The 26,614-nt window shown below is 42.7% G+C and overlaps 1 protein-coding gene across 1 annotated transcript in view; it reads left to right on the top strand.

Annotated features, from left to right (window-relative positions):
- Positions 1–23,575, top strand: part of adam19b (ADAM metallopeptidase domain 19b) — a 194,753-nt gene extending 171,178 nt beyond the window's left edge. Inside the window, exons 18-23 of the mRNA XM_073067881.1 lie at positions 2,381–2,489; positions 10,894–11,038; positions 12,187–12,337; positions 14,295–14,555; positions 16,403–16,527; positions 20,939–23,575. Of these exons, the coding sequence (XP_072923982.1) occupies positions 2,381–2,489; positions 10,894–11,038; positions 12,187–12,337; positions 14,295–14,555; positions 16,403–16,527; positions 20,939–20,954 (807 nt within the window). The 3' untranslated portion in view covers positions 20,955–23,575. The remainder of the gene's footprint in view (positions 1–2,380; positions 2,490–10,893; positions 11,039–12,186; positions 12,338–14,294; positions 14,556–16,402; positions 16,528–20,938) is intronic.
- The last annotated feature ends 3,039 nt before the right edge of the window (positions 23,576–26,614 follow it).

The following is a 26,614-nucleotide window of genomic DNA, read 5'->3' as shown; positions in this document are numbered from 1 at the left end:
CCCTGTGGGGTTTTTCCCAGTTGCTCCAGTTTCCTCCCACAGTCCAAAGACATACTGGGTAGGTTAATTGGTCATTGTATATTATCCCTTGATTAGGTTAGGGTTAAATTTGGGGTTGTTGGGGATTGCTGATGTTGACGAGAAGGGCCAGTAGGGCCACCTCCCCACTGTTTCTCTAAATAAATAAATCTTTGCTATTTGTGTAGCTGTCCAAATCTGTTTTGGAGTTGTATCATACTCACCTCTACCACTTCCCCTGCACCTTATTCCAGATACCCACCACCTGCTGTGTGGAAAAACTTGCTCCTCACGTCCCCTTTAAATCCCTCCCTTTTCACCTCAAATCTGTGCCCTCCAGTTGTAGACTCACTTGCCCTGGGACCATTCATCCTGTCTGTGACCGGATTATCTTCCAGGGATCCCCCCCCTCACCCAACCAAGTTCTGAAGCCTCCACCCAGATATACTATATCATAACGCCATCTGAGTTGGACATTAACTGGACTGGACATCAACTAGACTAAGTCTATCAGCTGCAGTATGCTCTGCACTCTTTCGAAGACCTTTACCAGAAACTTCAAGGACCTATTTCTGATCTATATCCTGACAAAATAAATCCACGTGTTAAGGGAACAAATTCAAAATAGTTTAGCACAAACAATAGTTCACCGATCTTTAAGTGGGATTCCCAATGGTGACATAAGCACAGCCTCTATTGCAGGGGTGTCAAACTCATTTTAGGTCACGGGCCGGATTAAGCAAAATGCAGCTTCATGCGGGCCGGATCAGTCGGAAGCGTGCGAACGCAGCTTTTGTTGCCTCTGTTTGTACAGCCTGCTCTCATGTGTCTCAGTCTCTGCTATAACTACAAAGTGTTTCACTTTACAAATTCCGTTTCTTATCAAGAAGACTGCCGAATAAACACTAAAAACCCTGAAAACCTGGTACCTGAATAAACTCAGCATTAGCCATATCATACGCCATAGGCGCTTCGATTACTGGGGCCAGCTTTAATAGTAATTAGATATTTCGCGGGCCAAAGATAATTCTACCGCGGGCCGGATTTGGCCCGCGGGCCTTGAGTTTGACATATATGCTCTATTGGCTCTTGTGGAAATGAGAATCTCTTTATGAAAATAATACTTGGAGTACAGATTATGAATAAAGTTTTTAACTCCCACCAGTTAAACTGCAGCAATGATTAATTGTATTGTGCCACACTAACTGGTTGTTATTACAGAAACCTGGGATTGAAGCTTTAATTGTTGTGAGGGTTGGGTGAGGATATATGGAAGAGTTTTGAAGCTTTAGGCAACCAGAGTCGGAGAGCCTAAATCCAGAGGGCAAAGGTTTAAGTTGAGAGGGTAAGGGGCTCTGAGGGCATGCTTTTCACCCTCAGCGTGGTGGGGCATGGAACAAACTGCCAGAGGAGCTGATAGAACCGTACAACATTAAAGACTTTTGGACAGGTACATGGATTGAGAAGGTTTGAGGGATATGGGCCAAATGCAGGCAGATAGATAGGTGTCTTAATTGGGTTTGATAAGTTATGCCAAGCAGCTCGTTTCCATCCTGTAAGACTATGAATCTAGAATGCTGCAGAGTTTCCACAGGGTTATGAATTTGCATTGCATATCTGTGTAATTCAAAGTGAAGATTCTAGTTGTGGTCAACAATGAACGCGAGATTATGGAGCACCTCATCACAATTAATGGGAAGCTAGGGAGGTGAATCAATGTATAATCACTGAGGGAATTTTTGAGAAGACAGTTGAAAGTAGAGATACAGGTGATTCCTGGATAACAAATGGGCTATGTTTTTACACATATCCATAAGTCAATTTTGTCATAAATTGGAAAATACACAGAAATTAACTTGATATGGTAACCATGCCTCCACAGTATTGTAATGAATGATATCAAAAGCACTCAGATGGATAATAAAGAAAAAATACTACGGGGGAGGGGAGCGAAGGAGGAGGATAGTAGTTCTACTGTCTGTGGAAGTAAACGCTTGTGTGCATATTAGACCAGAAATTAATAATGTTGTAAAAGCACATTCAAATGTAGTGGTTTCCCACAAGTCAGTGATTATTAATCTATGAATGGCCTGGAATCAGCTGGAAAGTTTTAAAGAGAATGTTGGAACTGTAAGGCAGAAGACTTTATAGAAAAAGGAGATGGTGTATAAACTCTGGGGCATCTCAGAGTATAGGGGCTCTGGTGAAATGGTGATCACATACGGGAGTGCTGTGCAGGGAAGCTCCAGGAGAAACAGAGGGATCATTGAACTGGACAGGCGATCACCGATGCCTTTCTGCGTGAACAATCATGGTTAAGATGATGGGTTTTTGATGGTGCTTTTCTCTTATCTTGGCCCAGGTCTGTAACAACAACCACAATTGCCACTGCGAGCCCGGCTGGGCACCACCTTTCTGCAACAAACAGGGCCACGGAGGCAGTGTGGATGGTGGAGTTGGAAAGCCTGACTGTACGTGTCACAATGCTGCATGAATATAATTCCCACTTTAATTCCAGACAGCACACTGTAGGTGCTGCAGACACAATGTAAAACCTCACTGGGCAGAGAGTCGGGTGAATGCACAGTCTTTCTCCTGGGGAAAAGGAATGAAGGCTTAAGGTGAAAGGGGAAAGGTTTCAAAGGACCTGAGGGGCAACTTCTTCATGCAAAGGGTGTTTGTATAATGGAATGAGCTGCAGCAGGAAGAGGTTGAAGCAGGTACAGTAACAACATTGGCAAGACACATGGACAGGTATGTAGATATGAAAGATTTAGAGGGATATGGAGCAAATGTGGGAAAAGGGATTTGGTTGGGAATGGATGGGTTGAGCCGAAGAGGCCTGTATCTGTCACAAACAAGAGAAAATCTGCAGATGTTAGAAATCCAAGCACAACACACACACACACACACACACACACACACACACACACACACACACACACACACACACACACACACACACACACACACACACACACACACACACACACACACTCACTCACTCACTCACTCACTCACTCACTCACTCACTCACTCACTCACTCACTCACTCACTCACTCACTCACTCACTCACTCACTCACTCACTCACTCACTCACTCACTCACTCACTCACTCACTCACTCACTCACTCACTCACTCACTCACTCACTCACTCACTCACTCACTCACTCACTCACTCACTCACCCACCCACCCACCCACCCAGAGTCTGTGGAAAAGACCACCCACCCACCAGGCCAGGCAGAGTCTGTGGAAAAGAGTAAACTGTTGATACTTCTGTCTGAGACCCTTCATCGGGATTGGAAAAACAGATGAGGAGTCAGAGTAAGAAACTGAGGGGAGGGGAGGAAGAAACACGGTGATGGGTGAAACTGGGAGGGGGAGGAGGTGAAGTAAAGAGCTGGAAAGTTGATTAGTGTAAGAGATACAAGGCTGGAGAAACGGGAATCTGATAGGAGAGGACAGAAGGCCATGAAAGAAAGAAAAGGGGGAGGAGTACCAGAGGGAGGTGAGAGATAGGTAAGAAGAGGTGACAGAGGGAAATGGGAATAGTGAAGGGGTGAGCATTACTGGAAGTTTGAGATCAATGCTCATGCCATCAGGTTGGAGGCTACCCAGATGGAATACAAGGTGTTGCTCCTCCAACCTGAGTGTGGCTTCATTGTGATAGTAGAGGAGGCCATGGACTGACATGTCGTAATGGGAATGGGAAGTAGAATTAAGATGGGTGGCCACTGGGAGATCCTGCTTTTTCTAGTGGACGGACGGTAGGTGCTTGGTGAAGTAGTCTCCCAATCTGCATCGGATCTCCCCGATATACAAGAGGCCACACCGGGAACACCGGATACAGTACTGATTCTGCGCTGTATTGCTCTATATCTCTATTGCAAACAAATGATACTGGGACTTAAAGGGTTAAATTGACTTTTGTATGTAGAATATTCCCCTCAATTTAGTTGATTCAGGAGTGATCTAATCAAAGTATTTCAGATAATTCAATTAAAAGTCCTTTGGGAACAAAGCAGGGAATTTAGAGAACATTGAATTAGAAACAGCCCATAGGGAGATGACGTCAGGAAGCATTACTTCATACTGCAGAAATCCAGTGCATTCTGTCCACTGCTGAATGGCTGTGAAGGCAAGCAAATGAAAAATTCAAACCAGCGATTAGTATACTTGGCTTGGCAAAGTATTAATAATTATAAACCAAGCCTGCAGACAGCGTTAAATTGCAGAACTGTCTGGATTTAAAGCTGAGTGCCTGCTCCTTGATGAAAATTACTGCAGCTCTTTGCTGCCTCTGACTTTATACTTGTGGGAGATTATGTGGCTGAGAGAGATAGTAGGAGAGAAGTACTCCAGATTGTGGTAGACCCTGCTGTCTGCCCACACTTGCTTCAGCCCCATGCTCTCTTCCTGTGGTTAGCCCTTCTATATATGGCTTTGATTTTCAATCTGATTGAGGTCTGATTGCTGCGGCCTTTGAGAAGAGGAGTAGGCCTCAAGCAACAGCCAGGCCTGAGAACCCTTCCCTGAACATTCCTGATAACTTACTGACACAGGAGGCTGCAGATATCTTTACATGATTTTGTAGTCAAAAACTTCACTCCAGAACAATGAGCAGGACGAATCATCTCGGGTCTTGTCCCTATGAGAAACAAGCATTGATAAACACAAGAGATTGCACTTGTTGGAAACTGGAGCTGAAACAAACTGGAAAATGTCATTAGGTCCAATGGCATCTGCGAAGGCTAAGGGTCTGTTGATGTTTCAGGGTGCGCCTGAGTGAGTTTGACTTGATGCCCAAGTCCTTCAAAACCCAAATCATTGACTACCTCTTTGTCTCCACGGATATTACCTAACACTGAGTTCCTCCAGCAATTCGGTTTGACTTTGCTTTTGGCATCATGCTACCCTCTGATAGATGCCTTTGGGGCTTTTGCTTCACTGCTGTTCTTTCCAACTCCCTGATGCCCACATGCGATAATGGACCTAGTGAGACTGAAGGTGAGGGATTGGAAATTTATTTAAAATATTATTATACAGTAAATTAGAAAAGGAAATAACTTTTCAATCAGGTCAGGGATTTCATTAGATGTGAAACAGATCCAACTGCTTGAGCCAGGGTGCTCTTGGCTTGGTTAGTCGAGGGTAGAGCAGGAAGTCATACGGGAGCCACTGACATCCAACCTGTGTCAGACTTCCACTTTCCAAGATGCAATCATGACATTCAGGAACTTGTTGACCTGTGAATGGATGTTTCTTGATGGAAGGCCCAGCGAAACTCTTCAGCCCCATACTGCCGGGCACGTTTCGATAGATTGACTGCTCCTTCCCTGCTCTGAGTTCATCTGCTTTGTAAGAGTTGGTCCCATCACTTGGTGAAGCATCTGTTCTGCACTTGTGTTAACTTGCTGAGAAGTGTCTGCAATACTCCTGATGCCACATAACCCGCTGCCCATGAAAGAGACTCAAAGCTCAAGATGTCAGATGTGTTTGTGCTTTTACTTATAAGAACTCGTGATCCAAGATCAGAATTATGATGCCAAGAGCCAGTTCCACCATTCAGTTATATTATGGCCTATTATGTTAACCCCAGCTCCTGTTCCCTGCTCACACCCCACAATCAACTCCCACAACCAGTACAAAATTCTAAACGCAAGAGATTCTAGAGATGCTGGAAGTCTTGGGAAACACACACAAAATTCTGGAGAATTCAGCAAATCTGGCAGCATCTATGGAGGGGAATAAAGAGTTGATGTTTTGAGCTGAGACCCCTCTTCACAACTGGAAAGGATGGGGCCAGAAGCCAGAATAGGAATGTAGGGGGTAGGGGGATTACAAGCTGGCCGGTGATTGGTAAGCGAGTCTGGGTAGGCATCTGACATCACAGAGGGGAGGGCAGTGAGAGACGGTCTCACACAACTCCATCGAAGAAAAGGTTTAACCTTCTTCAGGGTAGGCATACCTCAAAGAAACTTCGCAGTGGAGCAGCAAATCATACAATTAAACAGTCGGCGTTTCAGACCTTCTGTCTCAGTCTTCAACATCGTAGATTCCTGCAAAGATAACATTGTAAAGATTCACAGTCCTCTGAGAGCAGGAATTCCTTATCTCGTAAGTGGTTAACCCTTTACACTGAGACTAACTTGATCTAATAGGGCTGCTGCCTGCCACAGTTCTGTTGTGCAGGAAGGGTTAACTGCAAAACTGTGCAGTAGCTTGCTGTTCATTACAGTTTGGAACTATGAGACTAGTGCCACCTGATGGTGAAAACAAGAATTACACTCTTCACTCTTATGTCCTGCATGTACAAGCTGGTGAGTGGTCAAATTGAGTAACAAGAAGTCTCTTATCTAAATGAGGAATCTGCACATTTTCTGCCTTTCTGTGTCTACTGGGTGCAACAAGGCCATCAATGAACCTGTTCATGTTCCACGATTTCTCCCATACTCTTGAGAACTCACCATATGCAAGTTGCTCAATGAACCTGAGAGTTGATTTGTCCCCATTGGTTCTGTCCCTTCTTTCCTACATCCATCAGTGCCCTGGCTCTGATCAGCTTAATTTTACTATGGACCTCCAGTCCCTATACACGTCCATTCCCCCTCCCCCCCATCAGGAGAGTCTTAATAGCTCTCCACTTCTTTCTGGACAACAGACCTAACCAGATCCCCTCCACCACCCACCCTCCTCTTCTGGCAGAACTGGTTTTCATCCTCAACAATTTCGCTTTCAGCTCCTCTCATTTTCTCAAAAGCAAAGGTGTAGCCATGGGCACCTACATATGCCCCAGCTATACCTGTTTTTGTCAGCCACATGGAACAGTCCTTGTTCCAAGCCTACAATGGCAATGCTCCCCAAATCTTTCTCTGCAATATCAACAGCTGCATTGGCACTGCTTCCTGTACCCTTGTGGAGTTTCTCAAGGGAGAAGGGAGGAGGGGAGCACCAGAGGGAGATAGAGAACAGGCAGAGTGATGGGCAGAGAGAGAAAAAAAAGGGAAGGGGAGAAAAAAACAAAAACAAAAAAACTAAATATATCAGGGATGGGGTAAGAAGGGAAGGAGGGGCATTAATGGAAGTTAGAGAAGTCAATGTTCATGCCATCAAGTTGGAGGCTACCCAGCCGGTATATAAGGTGTTGTTCCTCCAACCTGAGTGTGGCTGCATCTTGACAGTAGAGGAGGCCATGGATAGACATATCAGAATGGGAATGGGACGTTGAATTAAAATGTGTGGCCACTAGGAGATCCTGCTTTCTCTGACGGACAGAGTGTAGGTGTTCTCCCAGTCTGTGTCGGGTCTCGCCAATATATAAAAGGCCACACCGGGAGCACCGGATGCAGTATACCACCGACTCACAGGTGAAGTGTCGCCTCACCTGGAAGGACTCTCTGGGGCCCTGACTGGTGGTGAGGGAGGAAATGTATGGGCAGGTGTAGCACTTGTTCCGTTTACAAGGATAAGTGCCAGGAGGGAGATCGGTGAGAAGGGATGGGGGGATGAATGGACAAGGGAGTCGCGTAGGGAGATTACAAATGATGGAATTTGGTGCAACAGGCAATCTGTTAGAAGAAATTAGTGGGTTGAGCAGAATCTGCAGTGGTGGGGGGGGGGGGGGGGGGTTGGGGAATGGATTTAGCCGCAAGATGATAAGACCATTAAGACATAGGAGAAGAATTGTGGCATTTGACCCATCAAGTCCTATCCATCAATTCCATTAAAAATCATTTATTATATCTCTCAATTCCATTCTCCTGCCTTCTCCCTGTAACCTTTGACCCTGACTAAAAGAACTATCAATCTCCTTTAGATATATTTAATGAGTTGGCCTCCACAGCTGTCTGTGGCAATGAATTCCACAGATTCACTACTCTCTGGCTATAGAAATTCCTTTTCATTGCTGTTTTGAATGGATGTCCCTCTATTCTGAGGCTGTGTCCACTGGTCATAGAGCCCCCACTATAGGAAACATCCTCTCCACGTCCACTCTATCTAGGCTTTTCCATAGTCCTTCAATAGGTTTCAATGAGATTCCACTCATTCTTCTAAACTCCAGTGATTACAGACCCAGAGTCAGCAAACTCTCCTCATAGGTTGACCCTTTCATTCTCAGAATCATTCTTGCGAACCTTCTCTGGACCCTCCAGAGGATAAGGCACAAAACTACTCATAATACTCCAAGTGCAGTCTGACCAATGCCTTATAAAGCTAGGATTATATCCTTGTTCTTGTATTGTAGTCCTCTTGAAATGAAAACTAACATTGTATTTGCCTTCTTCACCACCAACTCAACCTGCAAATTAACCTTTGGTGAATCCTGCACAAGGACTTGTAAATCTCTTTGCGCTTATGATTTTTGAATTTTCTCCATTTAGAAAATAATATATGCGCTTATTATTTTTGCCAGAATGAATAACCATACACTTCCCTACACTATATTCCATCTGCCACTTCTTTGCCCATTTTCCCAATCTGTTTAAGTCCTTCTGTAGATTAACAGTTTTCTCAACACAACCTGTCCCTCCAGCTGTCTTTCTATCATCTGCAAACTCAGCCACAAAACCATCAATTCCATCATACAAATCATTGACATATAATGTGGTCCCAACAACAACCTCTGTGGAACATCACTAGTCACCGGTAGCCAACCAGAAAAGGCCTCCTTTTATTCCCACTCTTTGCCTTCTGCCAGTAAGCCAATCTTGTGTCCATGCGCTTTGTTAAAGGTCTTCAAAAATCTAAGTACACAACATCTGCTGACTCTCCTTTGCCTATCATACCTCAAAGAATTTCATCAGATTTCTCAGCAAAGATTTCCCCATATGAAAATCATGCAGACTTCAGTCTATTTATCATGTGCGTCTAAGTACCCTAAATCTCATTCTTAGTAATGACCTCTTCCCAACCACCAGTCCTCCAGAATTATTCCAGATTCGAGTGATTCTTGAAAAATTATTTCTAATGCTTCCACAAGCTTTTCAGCTACCTCTTTTAGAACCAAGGGGGTATAGCCTATCTGGTCCAGGTAACTTATCTACCTTCAGAACTTTCAGTTTTCCAAGCACCACCTTCTTAGTAATTGAAACTACACTCACGTCTACCTCCAACACTCTCAGATTTCTGGCTTACTGCTAGTGTCTTCCCCAGTGAAGAATGACACAAAATAATTATTAAATTCATCTGCCATTTCTTTGTCCCCCATTAGTACCTCTCCAGCATCATTTTCCAGTGGTCCAATACCCTCTCTCACCTCTCTTACTCTTTATATGTCTATAAAATTTCTGTATCCTCTTTTATATTATTAACTAGTTTACCTTCATATTTCATCTTTTCTTTCCTTATGGATTTTTTAATTGTCTTCTGTTGGTTTTTAAAAGCTTCCTAATCCTTTAACTTCCCATTAATTTTTACTATACTATATGCCCACTCTTCTGCTTTGAAGCTGTCTTTGACTTCCCTTGTCAGCCACAGTTGCCTCATCCATCCTTTAGAATACGTCTTCATCTTTACCATGCACCTTCTGGATTGCACCCTGAAACTCCAGTTCTGTTATCATCCCTGCCAGTGTCCCCTTCCAGTCAACTTTGGCCAGCTTCTCTCTTATGCTTCAGGAATTCCCTTTACTCCTTTATAATAATCATACATTCGACTTTATCCTCCCCATCTCAGACTACAGAGTGAATTCTATCATGTTGTGATCTCTGCCTCCTACAGGTTTCTTTTCCTTATGCTCCCTATTTAAATCAAGTTTATTATACAATACCCAATCCAAAATTGCCTTTCCCCTAGTGGGCTCAACCACAAGTGGCTCTTTAAAAGCAATCTCATAGGCATTGTACACATTCTTTCTCTTGGGATCCAGGACCAACCTGATTTTCCCAATCTATCTGCTTAATGAGGTCCCACATGACTATTGTAACATTGCCCCTTTTACATGTCATTTTTATCTTCTGTTAGGGATGTTGACATTTTGGGTTGACTCTGGGTTGGCCCTGATGCAGGGTTTCCACCCAATTCCTTTCACCACCCCCCACCCTGTAAAAGCTGCCTAAACCACTGTGGTTGTTTGTTTTGTGCCTTAATGACTTTAGGATGTGCAGAATATTTTACATCCAATAAAATACTTCTGATATATGATCAATGCTGTAAATTAGGAATTCAGGAGCTAACTGGTATAGGGTATTGGTTTGCAAACATCAATATTAATTACACTCTTGGTGTTATCAGTGTTTTTGAGGGGCAACTCTTTGCACTGGGGGAAACTGTTCTCTTACACCCACCTGAAAAATACATCTGAGCTCTCAGTTTAATGTCTAATCTTATAGGTGACTGTGTAGGTATCACCAGTGTCGTATTGATACATCAACCTGGAATGGCCAACACACACTAAGCCATGCTGACATTCTCAGCATTCCAAAGGGATATCTGTCCTATCAATTCGGGGAGTAACTGAACCAGCTCTCAGAGGTAGACTGGTCAGAAGCAGTGAGACAACCTCTTCACCCTCTCCATTTTACTTGTTTCTCAACTGAGTGTCAAGCCCTCAAAACAAACCATCTGCTGAAGGAACTCAATGGATCGAGCAACATCTTAGGGTGGAAAGGAATAGTTGCCATTTTGTTTTTGTCAGCAGGTGGTTTGTTTTGACGTTGCATTAGTTGACAAATCCTCTGTCCTCCATGGATGCAGCTCTGAGTTTCTCTATCAGATTATTCGTTGCTCCACATCCCAGCATCAGCAGTCTGTTGTTCCTCAAAAGATAAATATACTTGAAATGACAATCATACAGTGTATGAGAATTGATATTGAGAATAAATTTAAGGTTAAGCTTGTATACATTGAACAAAGGAGTTATATTTTTGCAGATAACAGTCTGGTTGCAGCAGGAATTGTGGTGCCAGTCATTCTGTTGCTGTGTGGCATTGGAGTCCTTTTGTATTACTGTTACCAACGGAGATACATCTGTCCTCAGGGCATCAGGAACTCGAGGCCCGATGCGAAGCAGTTCTGGTAACTAGAACTTTACTTCTAATTTATCTTGCATTCTCAGAGGAATTGTGCCTCTCTCCAACCTCTGTATGGTGATTATCTTTCTTCCCAGGGTCTGCCCTGTTCTAACGTCAATAGTACCCATATTTTCTGGTGTTAAATTTCAACCAGGGTTAGCCCAGGTTGGATCCAAGCTCACGAGGCGGGTTCTAAAGACAATGCACTTGCCTATCACAAGGTTGTTCTGAAGAGACGGAGAATTAAATTGCATAACCATCATTTGATACAGGGAATTTAAAATGTATCATTTTACCCAGGAAACAAGAGAATACTGTATGTACTTGCTTCTGTCTATCTTCTAACTACATTTCAAAGTTCAAAGCAAGTTTATTATCAAAGCATGTAGGTACATGTTTACATATACTACCCTGCATTTTCCTGCAGGCATTCACAGTAGAACAGAGAATTACAATAGAATCAGTGAAAAACTACACACAAAGCAGACTGACAAGCAACCAATGTACAAAGGAAGACAAATTGCAAATACAAATAGTGAATAAATATGTAGGTAGGTAGATAGTATTGAGGATACGAATTGTAGTGTCATTGAAAGTGAGTACAGCAATCTTGCCCTTATGTTCTTTATCATAATCTCCAGTGACTGGTACATCTGGGTTGCATTGTTTTAAATTCAAAAACCCTAGCACTACTGAATGTTTTTGACTTCTCTCATAAATCCTTGAGAAATCTTGGTTTGATCCCTTGCCCAGGGCATCCCCTTATTGGGTCACTCTGTACCATTCCTGGGATTGAAGAGCCCAGCCACCTGACAACAAAGGCTGGGGAAAATTGGGCAAGGGTATTATGATTAGGCTAACTTTGCACTTGCTTGTGACTCACTGGGAGAGCAATGTCAACTGAACTGGGATGAAGGCACACATCAAAGTGGTTAAGATAGTTGTGAAAAGTTCTTAAAATAATCTGCATCTCAAATCAACTTGAGTTTTTCTTAGCTGCTTTCCCCAGATTGCTGTCTGTATTGTAACAAGGAATGTAAAGAAAGGAGACAGAGATGATATGTGCACATTCATACTGATACAAACCATTGCATAATCATAAAAGAATACTTTTACTTTCTCACATGCAATTTTCATTTGCATTTCCTGCAGTGGTATTTCCAACATGCTGAAGGATTATGAACGATACGTGAAGCAGAACGTGAGCAGTGCAGTTTCATTCCCCAGTGCTGATAATATAGACCAGAAAACAAACAACAGTCATTCCAACCCAACCTTCCAAATCAGAAGCAAAGATGCAAAGGTAAGGCTGAGAGAAAATGCAGTGTTTAAAGACAACAGGACACTTAGAGATGAAGTTAATTCCACAGATGGCATTGTAGGCAAGGTTGACGAGTAGTGAGTTGTTGCATTGTTTTGCTCCGGATGACCTTGGTTAAATCCACAATTTGGATTGAGTATCTGAGTGCTTCACACTAACCATTAATATAGGCCCAGTAGATGTGCTGAAATGTGAAGAGATGTGTTTTGTGAATGTGGGATCCTTTCAGAGAGATGATATGTGTGCTTGAGGCCACTCCAGAACTTCTAAAGGATGGCTTTGAAAGTAAGAAAATACATGTCAAAAATTCATCCTCCATTGGCGACAGTACTTGCGTTATCTTGTCCTATTAGTACTTTGCCTCTGAAGTTCAGTCACACTGAAGTCAATGGGGCAGAGTACAGGTATTGATGTGGCTGGAGCATGCTGAATCAGTAGTGGGAGGGGTATGTTTTCAAACACCACTTTAATTCCACTTGTCTTTTTGCAAAATGCATTTTTGGAAAATCCATATAACCCACATTGCTACATCCCCATTTTTCCCATTGGTGCTCTTCAAAGGTTTGTGCACTGGTGATCAAGCTCAGCGAGAATTGGAAATCCTTGCTGATTGGCTCTGGTTAACACTTGTTCCCCCCCCAGCTGCTCTAAATTCCATCCCATATCACATATTGCAATCAGAATAAGACTAACTGGCCTAGAATTTGTCATCTGATTACTATTTTCTCTGGAGAGGTGAGCCAGATATATCACTCATCTCTCAGTGTTCCTTTCCACAGTAAGGCTATAAATTGAGGTTGAAGCTTTTGCTGTTTCTTCCCATTGTGAATTTAAACATATTGGGATGCCAGCCCTCTCAATCATTTGCACTTTACATGATAATACTTACATGGTAATCTTCATATGATAATAGTCTATCACTTTCCTCTCAACAAAAAGTGAGATATTTACACCATCTTGCATTCCACATGACATACACTTTCAGCATCTTCTAGCAGTCATGATCTTCATTCTTGTTTTGTTCATTCACTCTTCGAGAATGGATATTTGGGCAAAGTTATTGCCAAAGAAACTTGCCTGATTTATAACTCCACTCAGTGTCTTCAGTGCCACGTACACAGCTGGTGGAGAGAGAGAGAGAGAGAGAGAGAGAGAGCGTGTGTGTGTGTGTGTGTGACATAATGTCATACAACATGAAACAAGCCACTTGGCCCAACTCTTACATGCTGAACATATTGCCTTCCTGAGATATTCTCATCTCTCTGCATCTGGCCCATATTCATGCAAACCTGTCCAAATATCTTTTAAACATTGTTTTGGTATCCCACTTCCTTGGGTGACTTATTCCATATACCCACAGCATTCTGTATGAGAAACATGCCTTTTAAATCTTTCTGTTCTCACCTTAAATCTATCTCCTCTAGTTTTAGACTTAACCACCCTGGGAAAAAGACTGTGACCATCCACCATTTCTGTACCCTACATTAAGTTATGAACCTCTATAAAACCATCTCTCTCCTTTGCTCTAAGGAACACAGCCTATTCAGCATCTACTTATAAATCAAACCCTCAAGTCCCACCAATGTCCTCCAGAACCTCTTCTTTTCCTGCTCTCCAGCTTAATCTCATCTTTCTTCTAGCTGGCCGGCAGGAACTGCACATAACATTCCAGAACTGTCTTACCAACAGCTCATACAGCTGTAATGTGGTATCTCACACGTTATGTTTATGATCTCGTTTGACGAAGGCAAAGTGCCATGTACCTTCTTCATCTGCTTGTCTACCTTGGGAGCTGTGGTGGGGGGGAGGGGTTGGGTTTGTGAAGGAGTGCAGGTGGCAAATGTGTATTGGGTGATTATCGGGAGAAGAGGGTTAGAGAGATTAACAAAGGCAAATATGTTAACAAGTACTGTATATCTGTTTCTTTTCTTCTCTCCAGACTGGACAACAGCAGAGCCCTGCCGTGCCTTCAAAACCACGATTACCTCACTCTGTTCATCCTCAACATCCAAGTTTACTATTACCAACCCTTCGGTCTACCTCTCCATCCAGCAATAGCCAGCAGGACTTTAAAATGACTAGCCCTAGAATACCAGGATTTCAATCTCCAATAACTGCAAAAGATGCTAATGTTAAATTTTCAAAACAAACTCCTCCGAACAGACCTCTGCCAGCAGATCCTCTCCCTCGGACTCCAAAGGTACACAGCTGAGAGCTATCAGTTTGCCTTCAAGGGGCATCATTGAGTTATCAGTCTGCCTTCAAGGGGCATCATTGAGCTATCAGTCTGCCTTCAAGGGGCATCAGTCTCAAGGAGCACTTTGTGAAGGAGACTAAATACTCTAGCCATCTTTCTTACAAAGCCATTAATTACCAGTTTGTTCTGAATAAAACTGATCATGTTTGGTCAAGAGGTCAGCACGCAATTTGGACAATGACAGAGGGTAGAAGGGAAATATAGTGTGGCTGGTCACATAGAGAGAACGACTGGAGGGATTAAATGATAAGGATGGACCATGTCTATATTTTTATGTATACTGACTGAGCAGTGAGATAACTAACACGATTCAAGGATTTGATGGGCAAAAGATTGGAATTAGCCAACTATGATTCAGCTGTATGGTTTGATCCTGTTTGATCCAGCTGGAAGAACTGGTGTTTTTAATTTCTGTCTCAGTTCAATGTTGGACAAAGGTAAGAGGAGGAGAGATTTGAAGCTTACTCAACAGTCTGAGTCACTAGGTATTGATCCAAAATCACAAGGAGAGTTTTGGCAGCTTTGCTAGTTGTTTACGTGCTAAAGAAGAAGAACATTCCTCATGTCAGTTAGACTCTTTGGTTGTTGAATCTAACTGAGGTTTTGTGATGAAGTGGGAGAAGAAAATACTGATGTGTTGGAAGTCCTCAGCAGGCCAGGAAAGAGAAGGAAAGTTAACATTTCAGGTCTAAGCCTGTTTTTCAGGACTGTGAAGGAAAGTAAATTTATCTTGGCCAATTAACCTACTAGCACATGTCTTTGGGATATGGGGAAGACAGTGTCTCCAGGAGAAGCTTACATTGTCTGTCTGAAGTCTGCCCATCAACACTAGGGTTGAGAACTGAACCAGGGTCACTGCAGTTATGAGGCAGCAGCTCTATTCATTGTACCCGAACATCATCATTTCTTTTTGTGTACTGGGCCTAGTTTGCCTTTTCCAGCAATATTTGGACTAACACCTGATCATGTTTTGATAGAATAAAAGCAAAGAGATCTTAATTCTGCTCACTGGCATTCAGGAAGGAATAAATTAAACGCATTCTATCTTCCTCCAAAATCAAACTTTTAAGATCATTGGTTACAGATTAAGAGGACACTTTAAATGTAGTAGTATTGTTTCTGATGTAGTGATGGTGTTGAATCTCACTCACTAGTTCATTATATTCTATTAACTTCCTAATGTAACTGTCGGGTGAGGTATGATGCATTTGTATTGTTGGAATGAATACAATCTCCAATTCTATCTAAACAAACTCAATAGTGAAAAGGAGATTTTGAGAAAGCAGGTGAAGATTAAATCTAAGCATCTGAATCTATCTGCCCATCATCTGTTCCAGTCCCTCATCTGGATCAAATTATAATCTTCCAGCCTCTTGTTTCTTCCTTCCCCCACCCGTCTATCTGACCCCATTTATTCCCTATCTGTTTCCAGCACTCCCCATATCTGCTTCTCTACCTACATTCATCTGCCAGTCATCCTCCATTTCACCTGATTCCTTCAGTCCCCTGCCTCATCTCTCTATACTGGCTGTCTTGCCTCTTCACTCTCAGTCCAGCAGGGCCATGACCCAAAGCATCGATCATCCCTCTACCTCCAGCGAAGCTGCTTAGTGACTGCAGCTTGTTTTTACCCCAGATTCCAGCACCTGCAGCCTCTTGTGAGGATAAAGAATGAAGTTTAGCTGTATGGATCGCATCCATACACAGAAATCATCCCCACAGCAGCAAATATTGAATGTATTATTAATGATAAGATGTTGGAAATAATGAACTTGTGTTTTTGGTTACAGAGTTTACAAAGCCAGACAGCACTCAGCACTGGTTATGTTGTTCAGATGAATAAGAGACCGGTGTTACCTCCAAGCAGAGATAAACCACAGGAGAGAAGGATTGGTTCTAAAACTGGCCCATACAGGTAAGTATAGCAAAACCTAGGGCTGTATGCAAAAATGAAACAAGAATAAGGAGACAGTAATAAGAAAAATGTGGAATATATTATTTAGTGGTAACCCGGCAATTGGTAAGTAAAAACAAGGGGAGTTGATATGGATGAATTGAAAGTAAAATGGAGTTTGGTAAATTGTAGTTTGAGGTTTTAGCCAGCAGAACGAGTAAACTAAAACTGACGAATGTGTTTGGTGTTTCAACTAAGGCAATTAAATGATTAGATAAAATTAGGGGATGTGGGATTGGAGGAAGTACATAGGTATGAACTGATGGCAGGGTAATGGATGGGAGAAACTACAGGGATGTATGGGTTATTTTTGGGTTGGAAAATTTTCTAGATGGGGTCTCAAAGAGGTTAGTTGTGGGATCAGGATCAAGTTCAATAAAATTGCGCTTGGCGTGAAGGTTGTTGATTTGTGGCAGCAGTACACTGCAATAGCTTATCTGGGAGAGAAGCGTGACAACCATTCATGTTAGGTTTTGCCACATAGGAAGTAATGGCTTGAAAACCCTGCCAGACTTGACATGCATCTGATTCCATCTCTAACTTCAAATAGTTTTGTTTTTTTGCTCTTAAAATTGCCTTCTGTAGGCCGTACCTGGACTCCTTGTATAGTTCTGGATCACCAGACTTGAATGCCACAGACATAGCCCTCAACTGGCTACGAAAATACTGGTTGATCGCTGGCTTTTGGTTTAGATATGTCTGCTATATACTCGAAGGCACAAACTCATCCACACTGACCTTGATAAAGTCAATGACAACTGTGGTGAATTCACTCAGATTCAAAGATATGTCCCCGAGTATTGTCTGATCCACCAACTCAGACTCTTCCTCCTCACTTGACATATCACTGATGCTGTGGTCTTTAGTCTCTGCCTATACACCGGGGCGAGAGGTACACGCAGATGATCAGTGTGGGTGTAGGAATGCATGGTGGTGTAGGGTAGCATCTTTGGTGGAAATGTACATAATTCACAATCACTGACATTGAGTTGGTGTTTCATTTTGAGGCTGCTCTGACGGAATGACACTATTACATAAAGGGTATTTTTAGTGCACTTAGAGTTCAGTTTTTTTAAATAAATGAGATGTTATGGCTTTTCTGAAACATAAAATGCCACCACCATTTTATTTGCGAAAACTTGCATTGGTTACCCTGATGCTGTAGGACGATTTCAGAGTTATTGAACATGTCAGCCAACACAGTCATTTTGAAACTGCCGGAGTTTCAGATGCAAAATGCCATCGCTTGGTTCTTACAAGCAGATGCTCAATTTGTGCTTCCAGAAATCTCCAAATATTTCTATGTAGTAGTGTCACTCAGCAACTCCGCAGATGGGAGAGTGGTGAGTCTATTTGAACACAATAAATACCGATCACTGAAAACTCACCTTTTACAGACTTTTGGACTATCAGAATCTGAGCATGCTGAACAGTTGCTCTCCGTATCCAGTTTTGTTGATTGCAAGCCCTTGGAGCTAATGGACCACATGCTATCTCTCCTGTGAAATCACCGTTCTTGTTTTATTTTTAAAGAACTCTTCATGCAGCAAATGCTTGATCCAGTTTGCATAGCCCTTGCTAATGTACCCATGATGGTTTGTAGGGAGCTTGCTAAAATGGCTGATAGTCTACACTCAGGCGGGTAACGATACATCATACCACCTCCTTTCTCGACCTCAATAAGCCCCCAACGTAAGGAGGCCTATGCCTGACAAACCGATGACGTCGGGTAAATGCTTTTACCATGCTCGCTTTGGTCGCAATGCTAGGAAGTGTGGACTGTCTTGCAGTTTCAGCAGTGCCAGCACATCGGGACATCAGAGGTCTGTAAACTCAATGGGTTCCAGCTGTCAGAGTCATCTACTCTTCATTACGAACACCCTTTCAGGGTGACATTTCTTGTGTGACATGGGTGCTGAGGTGAGCATGCTGCCAGAATTGATGGGAAGGGCAAAGAGCTACGCTCCCCAGTAGGTTCCCACAATGGCTGTTCAAGCACATCTGCCACTGTATGTGAGTTTACCCAAGCCCACATTATCCTCAAGTACCGCATTCCCACTTCTGGCCCCCCACTCCATGCCAGTGCGCATAGACTGGACCCAGAAAAGCTGGCAACCGCGAAGGCTGATTTTGCCAATGTGGGAAGACTTGACTTTGTACGCTGGTCGAATATCCCCTGGGTTTCGCCCCTCCATATAGCCCCCAAGCCCAATGCGGCCCAATCACCTATGCGGCGATTACTGATGCCGCCTTCAGCTGCTAGCTATCAGGCTGTCCACCATTTTCCTTTTCTTTTGGAGGGTCGCTATTTCACAGCGTTCATTAACCATAAACTCCTCAGGTGTGTGATGGCCAAAATATCAGACCCTTGGTCTGCATGGCAGCAATGCCACCTGGCCTAAAGATCCAAATTCACAACCGATATACAACATATCAAGAGGCAAAATATCGCCTGGTTGCCTTTCACAGCCAGCCAATGAGGCCATACACATAGGGGTTGACGGGTTTGACCATGTCGGCATGGCAGCTGACCAAACTACTGACCCAAAGGTTCAGGCTTACTGAACAGCAGTCACAGGCCTGCGGTAGACTGATATTAAGTTTGGGGAAGCTGGGGTTTCTCTCCTGTGCAATGTCTCAACCAGTCACCCTTGCCCCATCGTGCCTGTAAGCACACTGGCAGACTGTCTTTGACTCCATACAAGGCCTCTCGCCTCTGGGCTGGAAGGCTTCACAGAAACCGGTTGCACTAAAGTTTGTGTGGCACGGCCTCAAAGGACGCGTGTGATCCTGCAGCTGGTGTGGAGTGCCAGCGGGCAAAAATTAACTGTCATGTTCAGATGCCATAGGCACCTTTTGAAGTCCCTGAGTGACGGTTTGGCCATGTCAATGTGGACCCTGCTGGTCCTCTTCTCCCCTGTCCTTCAGTTTCATGCACCTCCTTACCATGGTGGACTGCAGCAGGTGGCCACAGGTCACCCCCCTAGCATCGACGATGGCTGAAGACATGGCTCGGACATTCATCAGCACTTGGATTGCTTTGTTTGGCACCCAATCTGATATTTCTTCTGACCAGAGTCCCCAACTCATATCAAACCATCACAGCCCAGAACCTTAGCAGTAGAATACATCACATCACAGTGTATCACCTGCAGCCCAATGGCCTACGCAAGCGGTTTCACCGCTCCTTAAAAGCTGCTCTGACGGCTTCCCTGATGGATGAGTGCTAGCATGATCATTTCCCAAGGGTCCTGCTGGGGCTCAGAACAGCTCCGAAAGACAACCTGCAGTTGTCCATGACAGAGCTGGTATACAGGCAGCTGTTATGAGTGCCAGGCGATTTCATTTCTCACACTGGTCAACCACTCAACAGTGTTCCATCCTCCATAGTAAATTCAATTCCTTTTCACCTATTCCTACCTCCCATCATGGCGTACAACCCTCTTGGGTTCCTGTTGATCAACATCCTACCTTGTTTGTTTTTGTCCACCATGATGCACGCCAGCATCCCTTTAAAATGGCCCGTTCTGCATTTTGAAATGAAGAAAAAAAGACATTTCTCATAGGTCAAAGTGATAAACCTAAAAGTACTTTGGTAGATCACCTTAAACCAAGAATTGGACTATTCCACTGCTCCTGCCATCCCAACATGACCACAAGCATATCAACACACCTCTGGATCAGCCAGAGGCACCGGCTCTTCCTCCACCCTTGGAACACAGGACCCAAACCGAGCTCCAGACAGGCTCACAATGCCAGTTTTAGTGAATTCTGGGGCGGCCTGTGTAGGGTCATGTAATTGTTGGAAATGTACATTAATTCACAACCATCGACATTGAGTTGGTATTTCACTTTAAGAGGTTGGTGTGACGCGATGACTTTATTACGAAAAGGGATTTTGGTGCGCTTGAAGTTTAGTTTTCTGATGTCCAATAAGAGTTACTATGGTTTTCTGAAACAAAAGAATGCCTCTGCCATTTTATTTACAAAAAGATACAGTGAAATAACAGTGTCAAGCATCTACAACAAAAATCCACAAGGTCATAATCAGAGGCTGAAGACTGCTTCAACCATAATGTGTAGAATATGATTTTATTTTGTCCAGTGAGAGGTGAAATGGGAGCAGAGGTTCCTCTGCTAAAGCAACATGCTGCTGCTCCACCTTAGAAGAGCAGATCAAGTAGAGTTGGGATAGCCTGAGCTGTACAGTTGAGCCCCATTTCCAAGATGGTTGGTTGGAATTTACCCCACTACATGAAATGGATTTGGAGTGCCAAGGAATTTCTGGATCACTTGTTCTATACTTGCTTTTTATCTATCCATTAGAACTGGACAAGCTTCAGTTAACTGTCTTTTTCCCTATATTTTGCAGAAGGGACCATCCATAGTCTGTATGAAGAAACAAAGTCTGGCTTAAGGAGAGACCTTCCTGGAACACCTCAAGAAGCACTTGCACTATCCAGATCTCTGCTGTCTTGGGAACTCATGGTATCAATACCGGCAGAACAGTGAATGTGACGTCCAGTTCAAAGCAGCTGTAAATACAGGGGAGCCATTCTTGAAAACCTGCATGGTTCAAATTGCAACCCAAATCTACATATCTCAAGTCATTTTTGGTTGAATTAATATTGTGGGAATATTCTCAGAAGTTTGAAAAATCCCCTTTTTGTCATTCAGTCTTTCCCTTCCTGGGTTGAAAGCATTGATCCCTCCAGCACCAAGTGACAGCCAGACATTTTTGAATACCTTGTTCTAGGCGGCTATTCTTCAGCATCAGCCCAGAAACATGAGGATAAGTAGTTGTTCAACATTGGAACTGCTAATGCCCAATTTCAACCATGTGCCACAACCCAGCAGGGATCAGTGGGTAGCAGTCAGGATGAATCTTCTACCCATTTACAACCAAGGCTATTTGTAGATAGAGGTCTAAGCTGTTGCCTTTGGCCTTGATTCTGAAGTCTTTTGAATGAAATTAATGCTATACAACAAGAGTGAATATTTCACTTGCCAGTGATTCAAAACAAAATTTAAGTGAACATTCATAAATTGCTATTCTGGTGGATTGTAAAAATGTTGAAAAAGAATAGGGGACAATGTCCGTCAACCACAGACCAGTCAGATAAACTTCAGAGGTGGGAACATTTTGGAGACAATAAATTGAGACAGATGTCATTCACACTGATTGATATTATGGGCTACAAATTATCAGCATGTGGATTTCTTAAACATATTCAGGCTGATGAATTTGAGTTAGTCGATGAATGATCAGGGAACAGTGATGAAGGCAGTGTTGTTGATGTATAAGTGGCCATACAGAAGGACAAGGCAAAATATGATGTATAGGATTTGGTGGAATGAAAAGGGGAGCAGCATGGATCCAAGACTAAATGATTACAGAAAGTAATTGTTAACAATTGTGTTTCTATTTACAAACTGAAGGACAGCATTTAGTAACAATCCCTAGGGCTCAGTATCAGAACTATTACTTTTTTTAAATTTGTGTTACTGAGCTGTATCTGGATATACAGTATTGGTAACCTTGGAGGCTCAAGGCAGAACAAGCTTTTGAAGCACAATGTGGGATCATTGATAATTGTAATCAATATATTCAGTGCTGAAGTAAGGCTGTTCATGCTGAATCTTTATAGTTACTAGTTAGGCAGTTCAAAGATTACATTTACTTCTGGGTTAAAATTTTTGGGTAAATGTTGAAATTTTAAAGAAGATGCCAAAGAGATCTATTAGGATAGACTTAGGATTAAGAGAGCAACACACACAAAATGCTGGAGGAAATCAGCAGGTCAGGCAGTGTCTATGGTAAAGAGTACAGTTGACGTTTGGGCCGAGACCCTTTGGCAGGATTAAGAGATTTCACTTAGGCAGAGAGGCTTCACTTCTATGGAGAGAGGTTAAGTGTGTTCTCTTCATGGTGGAGAGGGTTAGGGAAGATTTGGAAGAGTGCCCAAAATCATGAACAGTTTTTAATAGTTCAATAAGTAGGACACTTTTTTTCCTGGTGACAATTGACAAAACAACACAGAAAGGATATATTTTGTATTCATGATCTGGTATGTACTACTTGAAAAGTTGAAAGCATATTCAAAAACATCTTTCAAAAAAGGAATTTTAAAAATACTTGAAAAGAAATTTGCAGCATATGAAGAACACACAAGAAAAAATTGAGGGCAAGTAGGCACGATGAAATAAACAGCTATAGTACTTAAGTACAATATGTCATATAATTTGATTTAGGCCATATGACAGTCACTGGAACTGCAAACGAAAAGTGGGCTTATCTTCCAAAAAAAGTAACTGTGGTCAGGTCAAAGAGACCTTAAATAGGAACCCATAAACCTTCAAGTTGGTCTTTCCAGTTAGGTTTGATGGAGACAATTTATTTGTTAACTATTACTATGGGTTTTGTGCTGACGATTGTACTTTTTATTTATGTGGCAAGATTATCATGTCTTGGGAAACCCAATAATTGGAAAATGTAAGAAAGGGGAAACTTGCATGGTACTTGCAAGTCAGGATGATCAAATGTTTCCTCCAGACCCAATAAATTTACCCTTCAGCTACATCCCTTCCTCCCATAAAAAGTATATTATTGTTGACCCTCCCAATGTCCAGCCATCATTTGGCACCCCTCCTGACCTCCTCTTCTCCCACCTCTTTCCCTCAGTCACCATCTCCTGTGGACCTTAATGGCCACCATAGTTACTCGCACCATCTTCTGAACCTTACCTCCTGCTGCCGCCCCATCTTTGCAGAACCATCAGTGGACACCTCATCCCAGGGAGGTTTGGATCGTCTGTCACCATGTTGCCTGCCATCCATTATACACCTTCCTCCACAATCCCTCCTGCTCCACCTCTCACCCAAGGCTTTGCTGTTTCAGTTCCCTTCCAGACCAGCATTGAATTAATCCAAGGATTTGGAACCAATGGAAAACACCTTAAGTGTAAACACAAAGTACACTGCAGATGCTGCAGTCAAAGCAACACGTACAAGCTGGAGGAACTCAGCAGGTCAGGCAGCATCCATGGAAACCTTTCCACGGATGCTGCCCAACCTGCTGAGTTCCTCCAGCTTGTTGTACGTGTTACCTTAAGTGTGTTTTGTGGTAGGAAGCATGTGATATTCTGCACACCCAGTCTCCTGGGTTTTCTGACCTCAAGACATTCCCCCTTAGCAACACTGAATGGATCTCTGTGCTAAAAATTTTGGAAAATGCAACCTTTTTAATGTATTCTTTCTCATCGGTTTTCACTCCTGCTCATTTGCATCTGCAGTCTATTGTCTGTTGAGGCCTTGTCACAGAAGCAATACTCTAATGATGTGAGGAAGGAACTTGTGGCTTCAAGCCAAGGTCAACGCCCATCAGGTCAAACTATCGGGGTCAATACCACAGTACTGCACTTAACAGACCTTTTCAGGGGAACTTCATTAGGGAGCAGGCTAGATCTTGGTTCTGTGAGCCATCCATTAAAATTGCTGAAGTACCCATGTTTAAAATTTTCACCCATGCTTCCAAAGTGTTGGGATTCAAATTCAGAGGTTGTCCTAAAAGGGGCCACACAAGTTGATTGAATGATAAAGAAAGGATGGGGCATCCTTGCCTTTATTGGTAGTAGCATTGAGTTCAAGAGCCACGAAGTTATGTTGTAATGTTATAAAAGTCTGGTTCGGCCACATCTGGGGTATTGTATTCATTTCTGGTCATCCCAATTTAGGAAGGATTGGAGGCTTTGGAGAGACTGCGTAAGTGTTACTTTGATCCAGCATCAGCAGATTTTCTCTTGTTTGCAGAGTGGTTTACTAGGATGCTGTCTGGATTAGAGGTCATGTGCTACATGGAAAAGTTGGACAAACTCTGGCTGTTTTCTCCGGGGTGGCTGAGGGGAGACCTGATAGAAGTTTATGAAGGTATTGATAGATGGACAGCTTACGTTTTCCCCCAGAGTCAAAATATCTATTAATAGAAGGCATGCATTTCTACGTGGGAGAGGGTGGAAATTCAAAGACGTACTGGGAAATTTATTTTTTAAATGAGTGGTCATTGCTGGAATGGCCTGCCAGGATTAGTGGTGGAGGCATTTATGTTAAGTGTTTAAGGGCTCTTGTGTTGGCACATAAATATGCAGAGAATGAAGGGATATGGACTTTGTGCAGAGAGAAGGGATTAGTTTAAATGGGCACCATCAGATTAATTAGTTCAGCACAGCATTGTGAGCCACTGGGTCTGTTCCTGTACTGTACTCTATGTTCTAATTCTTGCAAAGCCTCTACTACCCCGCTCTAAAAGCCACCCTGTAACCTTCCTTACCCTTCGTCCCACATCTATCTAGACCTCAAATTCTAGCCTCCTGTACCGTGCCTGATTTTATGTTTTGTTTGTTTTTACTCTATCTTTGGTAACTGTGCCTAAGATGCAAACATTCCCTTTCTGGAACTCTCCCCCTCTCAATGTCTCTCTCCTCTTTTAAACTACTCTTTAAAATGAGCACCTGTGAACTTTTAGTACTTTTTCTTGGTGTTGTCATTTGTGTCTGATACTTTTGCTGTTGACAGAGCTACATAAATGCCGACTATTGATGTTGAAGTCCAGTAGATTTACTTGATTCCAATCTGGTAACATTGCTGGATACATCACTGAGTGAGTTCCCTAATGAACATAAAATCCCTGGCCTTTGTTAGCCAGATGCAGGGCAAATAAATGGTCTGAGTCAGTAATTGGAGTGAAAAAGGGGTAGTGATAGGCAGGGGCTCCTGTTCCCTACCATCATACAGAGCTTCATACTAGAAAGATATGGCTGTGCCTTGTCACCATCATTAAACTTGCTTCACTCCAATTACAGACCCACACCATTTACTCTTCCTGCAACATGCATAATTCTGTGGACCTTCTGCAAACATCTCTCACCGTCGGCTGTTATGTTCACTCATAAGACCATAACCCAATAAGGGTCAAGTATAGAGCAGATCTGACCTTCAACCTTCCAAGATCTCAGGAGCACCTCTGAACTTGATTGCCTCACTCTACTACCTCATTGGAAAGGAGCTGTGCAGAGGGAGTGGGGTTGGCGGTGATAAGTCATATTGTTCTCCCTGCTTGTTCCATTTGGAATTTTAATCTAATAATAAAAGCAAATGTTTACATAGAAGTGGGACTAGATTTCAGGGAGATAAAGTAAATCTCATTTTAACAGTTTATAGATGATATGTGGCTTCTGTTTTTGTTTTTCCTATATGTGCATTGCGTGTAACTGGTAAAAATCCCAGACAGTACTTGAACACCGTAACCTGTGCCTTCACATTATTTATTAATTTAATAAATTTAATCCTGTGCACTCATGTTGCCTGGACTGATTGGTTCTTATCATACAGTATATGCAACTGGTCCCACCACTGTCAATTGAATCTAGATTTCCCTGTAGAAGTTAATCTTGAAAATTAAAGTAAGAATAATAATGCATGATTTGATCCTAGAGCTCCTTGGGCTAAAGTTTAGTGGCAATATTGTCTCACTATTCCAGTAAGGCAGGTTCAATCCTGACCTTGTGCATGCTGTCTATGTAATGATACTGAGTGTACCTGTACCTGTTCTAGTGTCTGTTACAAGGTAATAATGATCAGAGAGGCACAGAGAGAATCTGTGATTACCAACAAGTACCTTTATTATCTAAACTTACAAACACATGAATTCATACACTAGGTACCTATGTGCACACCCACTAGGTTTCACTGACCCTCAAAGAATAGAAATGATAATACAGAGCAAAGAAGTCTATGCGAGTCATGCATTCCTCATAGTCCAGATCCACTCTCCATGTGTTCTATGTAGGGTTGTTCTCATTTGTAGCTGTGATGGTAATCTTTGAAGTTGTCAATATTTTTTGCATTTGGAACCTCTGCTTTTATATTCATTTCTTATCAGTTCAAATGTTGTATTTCAGCGTCATTGGGTATGGTCTTCTGAATGACGTATAGCACCTTATAGGCTCTAGTCCAAGTCAGCATCTATTTATTGCCCTCCTTCTGCAAGTGA

Source organism: Hemitrygon akajei, chromosome 15 (genome assembly GCF_048418815.1).
Source record: "Hemitrygon akajei chromosome 15, sHemAka1.3, whole genome shotgun sequence".
NCBI lineage: Eukaryota > Metazoa > Chordata > Chondrichthyes > Myliobatiformes > Dasyatidae > Hemitrygon > Hemitrygon akajei.
This window is presented reverse-complemented; position numbering and strand designations above follow the sequence as displayed.